General features: G+C 67.8%; 2 protein-coding genes across 2 annotated transcripts; both read left to right on the top strand.

The window, feature by feature from the left end:
- The first annotated feature begins 429 nt into the window (after window positions 1-429).
- On the top strand, window positions 430-2,257 carry TMUB1 (transmembrane and ubiquitin like domain containing 1). The gene is made up of 2 exons (XM_054273915.1): window positions 430-803; window positions 1,304-2,257. The coding sequence occupies exons 1-2, from the start codon at window positions 430-432 to the stop codon at window positions 1,656-1,658; spliced, it is 729 nt and encodes a 242-aa protein (XP_054129890.1). The 3' UTR covers window positions 1,659-2,257.
- Window positions 2,258-3,025: 768 nt separating this feature from the next.
- FASTK (Fas activated serine/threonine kinase) lies at window positions 3,026-13,455 on the top strand. The gene is made up of 9 exons (XM_054273913.1): window positions 3,026-3,543; window positions 6,007-6,477; window positions 7,081-7,229; window positions 7,430-7,646; window positions 8,518-8,677; window positions 9,584-9,675; window positions 9,917-10,538; window positions 11,221-11,335; window positions 13,167-13,455. Exons 1-9 carry the CDS (start codon window positions 3,075-3,077, stop codon window positions 13,251-13,253), a joined length of 2,382 nt encoding a protein of 793 aa, XP_054129888.1. The 5' UTR covers window positions 3,026-3,074; the 3' UTR covers window positions 13,254-13,455.
- Window positions 13,456-14,248: the final 793 nt, after the last annotated feature.

Consider the following 14,248-nt stretch of genomic DNA (forward strand, 5'->3'; position numbering starts at 1 on the left):
GAATTACGCTAGGAGCAACTGAAACCATACTGGCAGCAACGGAGATCATATTTGGAGCACCTGGGCCCATGCTGGGGAGAACTGACGCCACTGGGACTGTGTGGAAACACACTGCGGTTACTGGAGTAGTACCGGGAGTGTCCAGGAGGAGCTGGGATCACACTGGGAATAACTGGGATTGCCCTGGCCGCGCCTCCACCGGGCCGGGACTACAGCTCCCGGCGTGCCCCGCGCGGCGGCCGCGCCCTGTCATGGCGCCTACAGCCAGGACTACGTGTCCCATGGCCCCCCGCGCCCGGCCGGAAGCGGCGCGATGGCGGCCCGAGCTCGGCCCGGTGCGGCCGTGGCCCCGGTTCCCCGCGGCCCCGCGGGCTGAGGCCGCGCCCGCCCGCTGCCCTCTCCCGGTGCGCTCCCGATCCTGCCGCCGCCATGGCGCTCATCGAGGGCGTCGGCGATGAGGTGACGGTGCTGTTCGCGCTGCTGCTGGCGGCCGCCGTGCTGGGGCTCGCCTGGGCCTCCACGCGCGCCCCCGAGCCCGCGGCGCCGCCGGCTGAGGCGGCCCCGAGCACGGCCCCCGCCGAGCGCAAGACCTCGACCCCCAACCCGGCCGCGACCCCTCCCCCGGCCCCGGCCGAGGGAGCGGCGGCCTCCGATGAGGCGGAGGGGCTGCGGCACCGGAGCCCTCCCGCGGCCACCGCCGAGGGCCCCGCCGAGCCCACGCTGGTGCTGCGGCTCAAGTTCCTGAACGACACGGAGCGCCTGGCGCGGGTGCGCCCCGGGGACACCGTCGGTGCGCTCAAGAGGTGAGGGCGTGCGGGCAGGGTCCCGGGCCCCTCCCCGCAGCACCCGGCAGGGGACAGCGCTGTCCCGGGACGAGCGGCCCGTGCCCGGGTGGCTGTGCCGGGGTCCCTGTGCCCGGGTAGCCGTGGCCGTCCCTGGCGGGGCCGCGGGACAGCCCAGGCTCGCAGGGGACACCTGGGGTCGCTGATGGGCAAAGGCACGCTCGGGTGTGTGGGCAGGGCAGGGCGGGAGGGTCACGGTGGGTGCGTTGGCAGAGGGGACTGTCCCGGCAGGTGACAGGCACAGGTGTGTGGGGTCAGGTGTGCAAGGCACGGTGGGGGTCTGGGTGGGCACACCCATAGGATGTGGATGAAGAAACTGAGCTGGCAGGTGACACTCCGGGCGGCTGATGGGGACACACAGGCTCAGCTGTGCGGGTGGGTGAGAGCTCGGGGTGGGCACAGGAGGTGGGTCACAGGGCCTGTCCCGTCAGCGGTGTGACCGCTGTCCCTGTCTCCTGCAGGACCTACTTCCCGGGGCAGGAGCAGCAGGTGCGCTTGATCTACCAGGGACAGCTGCTGCGTGACGACACCCAGAGCCTGGCGGGGCTGCACCTGGGCCACCTGAGCGTCCTGCACTGCCACCTGTCGCCGCCCAGCGCGGCCGCCACGGCCCCCGGCAGCCCCGGCCCCCGCAGCCCCGCGCCCGCCGCGCTGGGCGTGGGCAGCCTGGCGCTGCCGCTCTTCGTGCTGCTGCTGGCCCTGCTCTGGTACCTGCAGCTGCAGCACCGGCACGTCTTCACCGCTACCGCCACCACCTGCCTGGCCGGCCTCACCCTGCTCGTCACCTTCGTGGCCTTCGCCATGTACCGCAGATAGCGCGGCCGCACCCGCACCGAGGACACGCGGGACCCTCAGGGCCTGCCCAGCCTGCCTGGGACGTGGAGGGCTCTGCATTCGGCCCACAGCATATCGGGGGCACGTGGGGCCTGCCCTGCCCCTGAAGGGGGGCTGGCCTCGGACTGTGTCCCCCGCGGGCCCAGGTGCCCGCCCACGCCCTGTCTGCACACAGGGGCTGTGGCGGGAGTGGGGGCTCAGCTACCTCGGGGGGGCCCCGCTGCCCCCTGTCCCTGCATGGAGCATCCCCCCAGCCGCTCCGCGTGCAGAAGCTCCTCGGGTGCGGTCCTGCCCGAGCCGGTGTCCGTGCCCGCGGAGCTTCTCCTCGTGGGAATGCGGCCTCGCCCCTCCCGGGGGCTGCTCCCGGGTCCCGGTGCCTGGGGAGGGACATGAGCCCTGGCGTGCCGAGGGTCCTGGTGCCGGCGGGAGGCGCTCCTGAGGTCCCTGTGCCGGAGGAGCTCAGTGCCCCCCGGCGGCCCCGGTGCCGGGGGTGGCTGCACTCCCCACTGTGCCGGGGTCCCGAGGCTGTGTTGGGGGTGCCACCCCCCACCGCCGTTCCGATTAAAGCGGACAGACTGTGAGCGGCCGTGGCGTCCCGGCTGTGCTGCGCCGCGGGTCGGAGGGGTGGCGGCGCCCGGTGTGACCGGGCTGGGGGCGGGGCTCCGGGATCGGGGCGGGGCTTCGGGGGGTGGGGCCCGGCTCCTCCCGCCACGCGCTCCGCAGGGCCGCAGCGCGCCTGCGCCGGCGGCCCGGCCCCGCGCTCAGCGGAGCTCTCGCTCATTGGCGGGGACGCGGCGCTGATTTGCATGCAGCGCGCGCCGGCCCCGCCCCGGAAGTGCCGCGCGTGGGGCGGGGCCGCAGGAAGATGGCGGCGGGGCTGCGCTCCCGGGCCGGGTCCGTGTCCCGGCGGCGCTGAGCGGCGGCGGTGGCGGCGGGAGCGAGCGGCCGCCAGCGCCATGTACGGCCGGGCCGGGTGGGGGTGGCAGGGAGTCCCGCCGGGGGGACCGGGGCGGGCCCGGTGCCGGTGGAGGTCAGGGTATGCCCGGGAGAGGGGCGGGGGACACCGGGCGGGCGGGAGGTCCCGGCACCGCGGGGCCGGGCGGGATGCGGGCCCAAACAGGGCGGCGGGCCCGGTGCCGGGGAGTCGCGGGGGCGGGGATCCCGGTGGGTGGGTGGGGGGAGTGCCCGCGGCCGCCCGTGCCCCCCGCCGGCCCGGCCGTCCCGCCGGTCTCCCCGTCACGGCCCCGCCGCTCTGTCCCGCAGGGTCCTCCGGAGCCGCGGAGCCCCCCGCGCCGCGCCGCCCCCGCCATGCTGTGCCCGCTGCTGTGCCCATGGCTCCGCGCTCTGACCCGGGCGGGCCCGCGGGGCCCGGCTGCCCGTGAGCGCCGCGGTGCCGCGATGTTCCCCGCCTGCTGCTGCGCCGGCAAGGCCAGGCCGCGGCTGCTGCTGCCCCTGGACCCCTACGGCCATGGGCTGCTGCCCGCCGTGCACCCGGACGGCGGCCGAGGCCGGGTCCACGGCAAGAGGAAGAGCTGGAACTTCATCCACGAGAAGATGAGCTACGACACCTTCTTCACCATGAAGCGGCTGATCGAGCGCTCGCGCAGCGTGGGCGAGGTGCTGCGCTGGGTCACGCAGAACCCGGGCAAGGTGTCGGCCAGCCACTACCCCATAGCGCTGCACAAGCTGGGGCAGCTCCTGCAGCAGCAGCCGGGGCCGCCCACGGGGGCCGGGGACGGGCGCGGGCCCGCGGGGCAGGTGCTGGAGCAGCCCGAGTTCCACGTGCTGTGCCAGGCCATCGTCAGCGGCTGCGCCAAGTTCGACAACTTCAGCATCGTCAACTGCCTGTACGCGGCGGCCGCGCTGGGTGAGCTCCCGGGGTGGCGCACGCAGGGTGGGGAGCGCGGCACTGCCGCGGGGCCAGCCCGGGCCCTGGGCACCGCTGGGTCCGGGGCACGCGGGGCTGTGACCCTTGGGGCTCTGGGCAGGGGGCTCAGCGCGGCAGCGATGCTCTGCTCCTCCAGGGCAGGAGGACTGAGTGTCCCTGCCTGGCCAGGAGGCTGGTGCTGGGCAGCTCTGCTTGGCGGCGCGTGTGTCAGCGTCTCCTGGGCCGTGTCTAGCTCCAGCTTGAGTTCCAGGCCCTGAAAACCAGGAACCACCCGAGCACCAATGGGGGACACCATGGGTTTGGCTGCACTCTCGGAGGGCACAGGCCCCATAGCACCAGGTGTTGCTGTGTGCGAGAGAGGGTTTGAGGTATTTGGGTTCCTGTGCAGCTTCCTTGGCGTGCTGCTGAGCTGGGGAGGCTGTGTCCCAGGGAAGGCTGCATCCCAGAGGCTCCTCCGTCTCTGGGCCAGGGTGACCCTGCAAGTTCTGCTGCAAGCAAGGGGGTGGGATCCACATCCAAAGAGGAGGGGACAGCAGGGCAGGAGGGGGAATCTTCCCCTCTGTCCCACTCAGGTGAGGCCCTACCTGCAGTGCTGCTTCCTGCTCTGAAACCCACCAGCAGGCAGCCATGAAGCGAGCCCAGAGGAGGCCACAGAGATGCTCTGAGAGCTGGAGAGGGACTTGGGACAAGGGCCTGGAGAGGCAGGACGAGGGGGAATGGTTTCCCACAGCCAGAGGGCAGGGTTGGATGGGATATTGGGTAGGAATTCTTCCCTGCGAGGGTGGGGAGGCCCTGGCACGAGTTGCTCAGAGGAGCTGTTGCTGCCCCATCCCTAGAGGTGTTCAAGGCCAGGGGCTTGGAGCAGCCTGGTCTGGTGGAAGGTGTCCCTGGTCACGGCAGGAGGTTGTAACTGGATGATCCCTAAGGTCCCTTCCAACCCAAACAATTCCAGGATTCGGCGATCTGGCGGGTGCCTGCCCTCCTTGCCTGGCTCCCCCATCCCGTTCCCGTTCCCCGCAGCCCTGGGCCGGGGCCGGTGCTTGAGGCAGTAACCCGAGCCCTGCCCGCGGTCCCGGGCGGCGGCGCCGGCTGTTTGTTGACGCTGAGCGGGGCTGCCTGCCCTCGCCAGGCTCCCCGTGCTGGGCCCCCCACCTTGCTCTGCCCCCTTGTCCCTCATTAACGCAAACTCCAGCTCTCCTTTGAGGCCTTTTCGTGGAACAAAGCGGCTGCTCAGACCAATTCCGCTCGTTCCCCCAGCTGAGTTCTGATTAACAATAACCCGCAGTGACTGGCCCTGCGCTGCCCTGCGGCCCGAGCCCGCCCAAATCCTGCCGTGATGGGGAACTCCAGGCCCCCCCAGTGCTCCTTGCCTCTGCTGAGGAGATCCCTCCTGACAGCCGAGGCACTGAGCCTGTGCCCAGGCCTGGATAACACGGCCTGAGCTACAGGGAAGTGTTTCCCTGGGAGCCAGGTCTTTAGCACAAGCCAAAGCTGAGCTGGGAAACAGGAGAAGGTCAAAAAAGCCAAAGGATTAGTCTCTGCTGGAACAAACAGGGTTTAGTTTTGTCACATGGGATGGCACAGTTGTTTTCCAACCACAACTTTTTTTAATGAACTTTTTGATGTGAGTTTTTTGAGTGCCCAGAGCCCCTGGAAGTGCTCCAGTGCTCCAGGTTGGAGCAACCTGGTCTAGTGGAAGTGTCCCTGCCCATGGCAGAGGTGTGGAACTGAGTGGGATTTAAGGTTCCTTCCAAACCAAAACAGCCTGAGATTTTGGGATTCTATGAATTCCTTGTCTTTGAGATGTCTGAGACTTCGGAAATGAACCTTGCCACTGCAGGTGAGCTGCAGTGCTCCCATTGCAGTGGGACGGGTGGGAATGACCCACAGCTCCCCGCAGTGTTTGCCGTGGTGCGGATGCTCTGATGTTGTGCCCGTGCTTTGCCTTCCCCTCCCTTCCCCTGCTCGGTTTGGGCACTGACCCAGCACATCCGTCCAGTCGTGGCAGTGGCCTCCTGCCTGAGCTGTGAGGCCCTTGTGCCGTGGGGCTGAGCCGTGCCAGGATCCGAGCTGTGCCCAGGTGTGAGCCGTGCCGGGATCCGAGCCGTGCCGGGATCTGACCCATACCCAGATCTGAGCCGTGCCGGGATCCGAGCCGTGCCCTGATCTGAGCCGTGCTGGGGTCTGACCCGTGCCAGGATCTGATCCATGCCATGCCGTGCCCTGCTCTGAGCCGTGCCAGGATCTGATCCATGCCATCCCGTGCCCTGATCTGAGCCATGCTGGGATCCGAGCTGTGCCCTGATCTGAGCCATGCCCAGATCTGACCCATGCCCGGATCTGATCCATGCCATCCCGTGCTGGGGTCTGACCCATGCCAGGATCTGATCCATGCCATCCCATGCCCAGATCTGAGCCGTGCCCGTGCCCGTTCCCCCGCAGGGCTGCCCGGGGAGTCGCCGCTGGTGCGGGTGCTGGAGGACGAGTCCCGCAGCCGCCTGGGCCGCTTCAACCAGAAGGATGTGTCGATGGTGTTCAGCAGCGTGATGCGGCTGCACCCCTCCAGCCCGCACCCACTGGTGGAGTCGTGCCTCAGCAGCCTGGAGCGGCACCTGGAGAAGGAGCGGCACCCCCAGACCCTGTTCCTGCTGCTCTCCTACTACCGGCTGCGGGCGCAGGCGCTGCAGGGCCACGCGGCCTCCGACCAGCAGCTCATCAACAACCGCAAGATCCTGCGCCTGGTGCGGCACACGCTGGGCCAGGTGAGCGCCATGAGGGAGCACGAGCTGGCGCTGCTGGACGAGATGCTGGCCCTGTGTGCCCAGGAGGCCAACAACAAGGCCCTGGAGGCCATCTTCAGCTCCCAGCTCTTCTACGAGAACCGGCAGGAGCGCTTCATTCGCAGCATGGCAGGTGAGGGGCGCCCGGGGGGGTCCGGCGCTGCCCCCTCATTGGGGGTGCAGGGCTCTGGTCAGCCAGGGGACGTGGGGGCCTCTGGCCGGGTGGGGGGCAGCCTCCAGCCTGGCCCTAGACGTGTTCGGGTGGTGCAGCCTCAGCTGGGGCCCTGCTGAGCCCCAGAAGTGGAGCAGAAGGAGCCCTGTGTCATGGCCACCCTTGTCACTGACAGCCCAGCCCTTTGACAGGCTGGGAGCCCCCCGTTCCTCTAGGGCCTGGGAGGGACTGGGAACCCCTCTTTCCTTCAGGGGCTGTTTTCCCACAGTGCCTCCAGGCTGGGCACAGCAGAGTTTTGGTGGGGTTTTGCAGAAGGCCCCACTTGTGCACATTCCGGCTGTGCTTCATCTGTGCCTTCTGGCTGTGTGTGACAGGAATCTGTGTCAGCCTCTCACCTGACACATACCTGAGGGTTTTAGGAGCTGCCTGGCTTTTGAGGTTTTTGAGACTGGCCCTCCTGTCCGGTCCTGTGCTCCCAGCTGCCCAGGTTGTGGTGGCTGCAGAGGACCTGGGCTGGGGACAGAGCTGGCCCTGTGACGGCCTCCCCGCTGTGTTGGCTCGCAGAGTGGCTGCCCCGGAAGGCGGAGAACCTGACCCCCTACACCATGGCCCTCATCGCCAAGTACGTGGCACGGCACCGGCTGCGTGAGCCGCGCCTGCTCGACACCATCGCCAACTTCCTGCTGAAGCGCGGCGAGCAGCTCGACAGCAAGGTGAGCGCTCCCCTCCGTCTGTGGGCACGCCTGGGCACAGCAGCCACGGCCCTTCTCCATCGTGAAGGGGCATTCCAGGGAGCCAGGGGCCGTGCCCCAGTCCCGGCGGGTTCTGAGCATCTGTCTCTTCATGGCACCGGGCAGGTGGCCCCGACCTGTCCCTTGTCCCAGCCCAGCCCCACACGCCTCTCTTGCCACAGGTGATCCAGAAGTTGGTGTTTCCCTTCAGCCGGATGAACTACCGCCCCTCGAACCACGGCGAGCTCTTCCCCAAGCTGGAGGCCATCCTGGAGCAGAAGGCCGGCAGCTCCCCCCTGGCCACCGTCAACATCCTCATGTCCATGTTCCAGCTCAGCCACTTCCCGCAGACCGTCCTGCACCAGGTCTTCTCCCCAGGCTTCATCACCAATGTCATGAGTACGTGGGGCCATTGCTGGGGTGCTCCCAGCTGGGGTGAGGGCAGTCCCCAGTGGTACTGCTGGGCAGGGGGTGCCCGTGGCATGGGCTCCATGCGGGTGCTCCCGGCTGGCAGAGCCCCAGCTGGGGTAGGGGTGCTCCCTGGTGGCACGGCTGGGCAGGGGGTGCCCATGGTGCCTGTGGTGTGATCTCCATGCACACCCTGCCCAACAGGCAGCCCCTACGCTCCTGGGGCACGGCTGGGTGGGGGTTCCCGTGGCGCGGTCTCCATGCACACCCCGCTCCGCAGGCAGCCCGTACACTGCTGGGGCAGGGCAGGGCAGGGGGTGCCCGTGATGCCCATGGTCTCCATGCACACCCCGCTCCGCAGGCAGCCCGTACACTGCTGGGGCAGGGCAGGGCAGGGGGTGCCCGTGATGCCCATGGTCTCCATGCACACCCCGCCCCGCAGGCAGCCCGTACGCTGCTGGGGCAGGGCTGGGCAGGGGTGCCCATGATTCCCATGGTCTCCATGCACACCCCGCCCCGCAGGCAGCCCGTACTCTGCTGGGGCAGGGCTGGGCAGGGGGTGCCCTTGGTGCCCATGGTCTCCATGCACACCCCGCCCCGCAGGCAGCCCGTACTCTGCTGGGGCAGGGCTGGGCAGGGGGTGCCCGTGGTGCCCATGGTCTCCATGCACACCCCGCCCCGCAGGCAGCCCGTACTCTGCTGGGGCAGGGCTGGGCAGGGGGTGCCCGTGGTGCCCTTGGTGCCCGTGGTCTCTATGCACACCCTGCTCCGCAGGCAGCCCGTACTCTGCTGGGGCAGGGCTGGGCAGGGGGTGCCCGTGGTAGCCTCGGTGCCCATAGTCTCCATGCCCCCCTCCCCGCAGGCAGCCCGTACGCGCTGATCGTGCGCCGGTACCTGTCGCTGCTGGACGCGGCCGTGGAGCTGGAGTTCCGCGAGTACAGCGGCCCCCGGCTGGACCCGCGCTACCGCGTGCTCATGTTCGAGCACGCCCTGACCGCCGACGAGGCCAACAGAAAGTACAGGTGAGGGGCTGGGGGAGCCTGCTCTGTCACCTGCTCTGGCAGCATCCCGCAGGGTGCCGGGATGGAGGCCCCTACGGCAGCTGCAAAGCCTGTGGGGTAAAATCACAGCATTATTTAGAATTGCAGAATTGTTTGGGTTGGGAACGCCTCGGAGACCTCAGTGGAGAAGAGGTGATATTCATACAGGGAGAGCTGGTTTGGAAGGGTCTCCAAATCCAGCCAGAGATACCAACAGCAGGGGGTAGAGGCTGGGTGCAGAGGCTCCCTTCCCAAGGCATTCTTGCAGTCAATGCCCTCTCTGTGCCACGCCAGCCTCACCGCACCCCACGCATGTCGGGGGTACCACCTGCTGGAAGCAGGATGTACAGGAGGTCAGAAGACTGGCATATGGATGAAGGCTTTCAGAATCACAATGAGGAGAGCAAAAAATCGCTTGATGGAAATGCATCCTGCACACCCCATTTCCCCAGCAGGACCTGGGCAGAGGAGGAGGAAGGGTGTTTGCATGAAGGGGCTGCACATCTGGACGAAGATGTCATAACAATGCTGGGTCACCTAGCCTCTAAGCCCACCTGTCCCCCAGCACTGCTAAGGCCACCACTGACCTGTCCCCAAGTGCCACATCCACATGGCTCAGAGATGGGGACTCCCCCCTGCCCTGGGCAGCGGTGCCAGGGCTGGGCAGCCCTTTTGGGGGCTTTTGGTGTCCCAATACTGTGAGGAGCTTTCCTGCAAAAGGAACTGGAGCCCGTCCCCTCTTGACTCCCAACAGCTGAGCCCAAAACTCCAGGCCTGGGTGTCCCACTCCTGGGGGTTCCCATCTCCACGTTGATGTACTCAGCACCAACAGTTCTGGGGACACATGCCAGCCCCTGCAGTGCCCCCCTGACTGTCCCCTCCTTGCAGCTACAAGGGGCTGGTGGCCGAGGCCCTGCGGCAGCTGGTGGGGGAGGAATGCTACCGGCAGGACGAGGTGCTGCCCCCTGGGTACTGCACAGGTAACCCCCGGGCTGTGGGCTGCCAGTGGCATCGGGGGGCTGGGGGTGGGAGCTCCTGTGGGGCAGAATGAGCTCTGGCTGCTTTGTCACTGCCTGTCCTGTGACACTGCCTTTGGGACAAAGCTCCCGCTGCAGAACGGGGGTTCCCCTGTCTCTGTTTGCTGGCTCAGAGTCCCAGCTGGGGCGCAGAGTTCCCGAGCCGTATCCCATCAGTAGCCGATCCCTGTTCTCTCTCCCGCAGACTTCCTGCTGTGGATCAACCGCTCAGGCACGGTGCTGCCTCTCTCCCGCGTTCCAGCAGCTTCCAGGGCGCCCCCAGCCACATCCCCCGTCACCATGTCCCTGCGCTCCAGCGTGCTCGCCCTCACCTCAGATTTGCAGGACTTTGCCCCGTTTGCTGCGGAGGCGCCCAGCAGCCCCCCGGGCCCCCGGGAGGGCGGCCGGGCCGGGCGGTTCCTGCCGGCGCTGTGCCCGGCCCCGGGGGGGCCCTGCTTCCAGCCCCCCTCGGACTATTACTGCGGGCTGAGCAAGGAACCCTCCCTGGCCAGCCCGGGCAGCTCCGCGCTCAGCAGCCCCTCCGAGTGCCTCTCGGCGCCGCCGCCCGGCACCCCCGACTGCTCCCCGCGCGCCTCCGCCGCCTCCCTCTTCCAGTTCCCCATCGGCAAAATCCTGGAGGAGGAGGAGGAGGCGGCCGGCTGCCCCGGCCAGGAGCGCGGCTGCTTCCAGGGGGAGCAGGCCCAGGAGCAGCCCGAGGAGCGCAGCCCCCCGGCCAGCGAGGACGCCGCGCCCCCGCCCTCGCCGTGCCGGCCCAGCCCCAAGCGGGGCCCCCAGGAAGGGCCGCAGGGAGCCGAGGAGATCCAGAGGTACGGGCAGGGCCACACCCCGCGCGTGTCCCTGGTCCCCTCCAGCAGCACAGCCACCCTGGCACTGCCCTGGCTCTGCTCCCTTCCCACAGCCCCCCTGGCACTGCCCTGATCCCCTCCTGCAGCACAGCCACCCTGGCACAGCCCTGGCCCTGCTCCCTTCCAGCAGCACAGCCACCCTGGCACTGCCCTGACTCTGGTCTGTTCCAGCAGCACAGCCCCCCTGGCACTGCCCTGGCCCTGCTCCCTTCCCACAGCCCCCCTGGCACTGCCCTGGCTCTGCTCCCTTCCCACAGCGCAGCCACCCTGGCACAGCCCTGGCCCTGCTCCCTTCCAGCAGCACAGCCCCCCTGGCACTGCCCTGACTCTGGTCTGTTCCAGCAGCACAGCCACCCTGGCACTGCCCTGGCCCTGGTCCCCTCCAGCAGCACAGCCACCCTGGCACTGCCCTGGCTCCTGCCCGATGAGACACTCAGCCCTGGCCCCTTCCTGCCCGGTGCCAGGGGGCACACACAGACCCAGTCCCCACTGCACTGGGTGCTGCATACAGCTGTGCCTGCCACCAGCAGGGTCTGGGCTCAGCTGGGTGCTGCCCTTGAGCTGCCACGGTGCTGGGGAGCAGGGTCCGTGGGTGGGGTGGCACTGTGGGCTGACGCCGCCCTCCGTGCTGTCCCCTGTGCAGGGTGGTGCTGTCGGTCAATGACAAGTGGCACTACTGCCAGAACTCCGACATCCTGGTGGGCTCCCGGGCCATGCGGGACCGGCACCTGCGGCTGCTGGGATACTGTCTGGTGCAGGTAAGGGGGCTGTACCCGCCTCCTCGGGGCCAGGGCACGCGGTGGGTGATGGGCTGGGCGCTGGCATCCCCCTGCAAGGATGGGCCTGGCATCCCCAGTGTAAACACTCCTGTCCCTGTGAGAGGAAGCAGGGATGACTCATCCTCATGTCTCCTCGCCCTCCCCCACCCCATGCAGGACTTTTTCCATGCAGCTGGTGGGTGACACCAGCCCTGATGGAAAGCAGAGACAAGGGACAGTTTGTCCTGTGCGCTAAGACCTGACCTGAGTGAGGGGAAGGGGAAGGGGAGGGTGTTCAGCCCAGGCTGGCAGACGCAGCCACAGGGGCAGCTTTGGGTGTGGGGCCTCGGGGTAGAATCAGGTGGGGGGGACACACACGGGCCCACGTGTGGTGACCTGTGATCCCGTGTGCCGAGGGGCAGGAAGGAGATTGGGTCACCACCTGTGCCAGAGCCCTGCCCGCCCTGTTCCAGCCCCAGGTGTTCCCTGCCGAGTGCTGGGGCTGGGAGAGCCCTCAGGTGTGCAGCTCCTTTGGCAAACTCCAGGTGTTGGTTTAGGATGTGCAGCTCCCACGTGCTTCTCTGTGGGTGGTTTTAGCCTGAGGATGTCTTTCTGAGGAGAACGGCACTGGAAAGGAGCCCTCTGTCCTGTTCACTCTTGCACTGCAGAGAGGACCAGGATTGCAGCAGTGCCTCCACCGTGCCATCCCACAGCCATTCCCAAAGTTTCACTCCGTGCTGCCGCCAGGCTGTGCCAGCCGCAGCTCCCTCCTCGTCCTAGAGCCTAGCAGCCCAGAGCTTCGTGTTTGTGCAGAGCTCCAGAGTCCTATGACTGCTGAGGAATCACCTGAGAGCAGTGTAGCTGGGCTGGGAGCAGGGCCAGCTCTCCCTTGAGCTGGTGTTAGGGCTGGGCTGGGCTGGCCAGGGCTGTCAGTGTCCCTCCTGCAGAAGGCACAGCAGGGACCCAGCTGAAGGGACCTTAAAGGCCATCCAGTGCCAGCCCCTGCCACGGGCAGGAACACCTTCAGCTGTCCCAGGCTGCTCCAAACCCCAGTGTCCAACCTGGCCTGGGACACTTCCAGGGACAGCCACAGCTGCTCTGGGCACCTGTGCCAGGGCCTGCCCACCCTCCAGCCAGGAATTCCTTCCCAGTATCCCATCCAGCCCTGCCCTCTGGCAGTGGGAAGCCATTCCCCATTGTTTTGTCTCTCCAGGCTGTTGACCTAAGTCCCTCTCCAGCTCTCTTGGAGCCCCTTTAGGCACTGGAAGGGGCTCTAAAGGGTCTCCCCAGAGCCTTCTTTTTTCAGGTGAAAACCTGTGGGTTGAGGGCCTCCAGCCCTCGGAACCTTTATTCTTCCTGTGTGCTGCCAGTGGCTGGAGCATGGGTCCCAATGACCCTCAGTCCTGCTCTGTGAGTGCTGCTGGTGCCCTCAGGGCTGTTGGACCCGCAGGTTTCAGGGTTTGCAGCCCCCCAGTCCCCTCAGGGCTGTTAGACTCGCTGCAGCCCCCCAGTCCCCTGTCAGCTTCCATGGAGGGTGCTGGCAGGGGCTTGAGGGTGGCGTGAGGATTGAGTTCCTCCCTCTGTGTGCCTACAGCACCTGTCCAGGGCTGAGCTCAGGCTGGACGAGCCAGCAGCTGGGCATTGTCTGCGCTTGCCCTGCTATTGTCCATACTTCTGTCTGTGCCCTCCTCCTCCAGGGAGGGATCTGCGTCCTGGTTCTTCCTCCCACCAGCACAGAAGGCTGAGTGGGGCTGGGGGCTGGAGATACTGGGGATACAGGTGGGGCCAGGCATGCTGTCACTGCTCTGACATGGTCCCTGTCCCCTCACAGCTGCCCTACACGGAGCTGGAGAAGGTGAGTGGCATCGAGGAGGCCAAGCACTACCTGCGGCAGAAGCTGAGGGAGCTGCGCTTCTGAGGGACGGATCCGGGGGGTGTGGGGGGCCAGGTGGGTGCTGCCAGCCCCTTCCCCTGTGCCGGGGGATACGGAGCTGCCCCCCATCCCGGGGGGTCGGGGGATATGGAGATGCTCCCCATCTTGGGGAGCCAGGCTGTGGGGCCAGGCCGTGGGCACTGCTCCTGCTGTGGGGCTGGGGGAGTGTGAGATTATTTATTGCCGTTATGGGGGGCCAGGGTGTGACTTGGGGGGTGCCGGGGGTGGGGGGAGTTACTGGGGAAGGTCCCTCATGGCCCCCCTGCCCCGGCTCTGCCACCTCAGCCTGGTCTGTTGCTGCTGCTGGGCCTGGCGTGGGCACCAGGGCTGTCCCTGTGTCCCCAGCATGGCCCAGCCGGGGCACTGGGGGCTGTCCCTGTGTCCCCAGCACGGCTGCTGGGCCATGGCACTGGGCCTGGCCCCTCCAGGATCCCAGGGGGCTGTGGTGGAGAATCTGTGCAGGGCCGGGAGCGGGTGTGCACAGGGGGCTGTTCCCAGGGCCTGGGCCTGGAGGAGGGGGGTGTTAGGGAAAGGGGAACTTTCCAATAAAACTGGTGAAAAGTGTGCAAAGTCCAGTCTCTTTATTAGTTGAAGGCAGCGGGGGGGCCCCAGCTCGGTAGCCCCCCAGGGACTGCTCGGAGCAGGCTCCCCTGGCAGGGGGCTCTCCCAGCACCTCTGCCCTGGGCCCATGATCGGAATAAAGCCGTTTATTGCCTTTGAATTGCCTGATCCATAAACCCCGGCGGCTTCAGCCAACGCCTGAGGGTGGGGCGGGAGCCAAGGGGCTGCTGAGGGGCCAAGGGGCCCTGTCCCAGACAGCCCTGTCCCAGGGGGTTCTGTCCCGGGAGGAGCCCTGTCCCAGGAGGGCCTGTCCCTGGAGCACCCTGTCCCGGGGGGTCCTGTCCCAGACAGCCCTGTCCCGTGAGGGGCTCTGTCCCGGGGGGCCCTGCCCCTGGAGGGCTTGTCCCGTGAGGGGCCCT

Source organism: Melozone crissalis, unplaced genomic scaffold (genome assembly GCF_028551555.1).
Source record: "Melozone crissalis strain CALT ecotype California unplaced genomic scaffold, PUWL_Pcris_2 ptg000016l_1, whole genome shotgun sequence".
Classification (NCBI taxonomy): domain Eukaryota; kingdom Metazoa; phylum Chordata; class Aves; order Passeriformes; family Passerellidae; genus Melozone; species Melozone crissalis.

What these genes read in the sequence shown, in the direction of transcription:
- FASTK (XM_054273913.1), top strand. Translation starts at nt 3,075, where the DNA reads ATGTTCCCCGCCTGCTGCTGCGCCGGCAAGGCCAGGCCGCGGCTGCTG. An exon ending in CTTCATTCGCAGCATGGCAG is followed by an intron (nt 6,478 to 7,080) that starts GTGAGGGGCGCC and finishes GTTGGCTCGCAG; the next exon opens with AGTGGCTGCCCCGGAAGGCG. An exon ending in GAGGCCAACAGAAAGTACAG is followed by an intron (nt 8,678 to 9,583) that starts GTGAGGGGCTGG and finishes CCCTCCTTGCAG; the next exon opens with CTACAAGGGGCTGGTGGCCG.
- TMUB1 (XM_054273915.1), top strand. Translation starts at nt 430, where the DNA reads ATGGCGCTCATCGAGGGCGTCGGCGATGAGGTGACGGTGCTGTTCGCG. An exon ending in ACCGTCGGTGCGCTCAAGAG is followed by an intron (nt 804 to 1,303) that starts GTGAGGGCGTGC and finishes TGTCTCCTGCAG; the next exon opens with GACCTACTTCCCGGGGCAGG.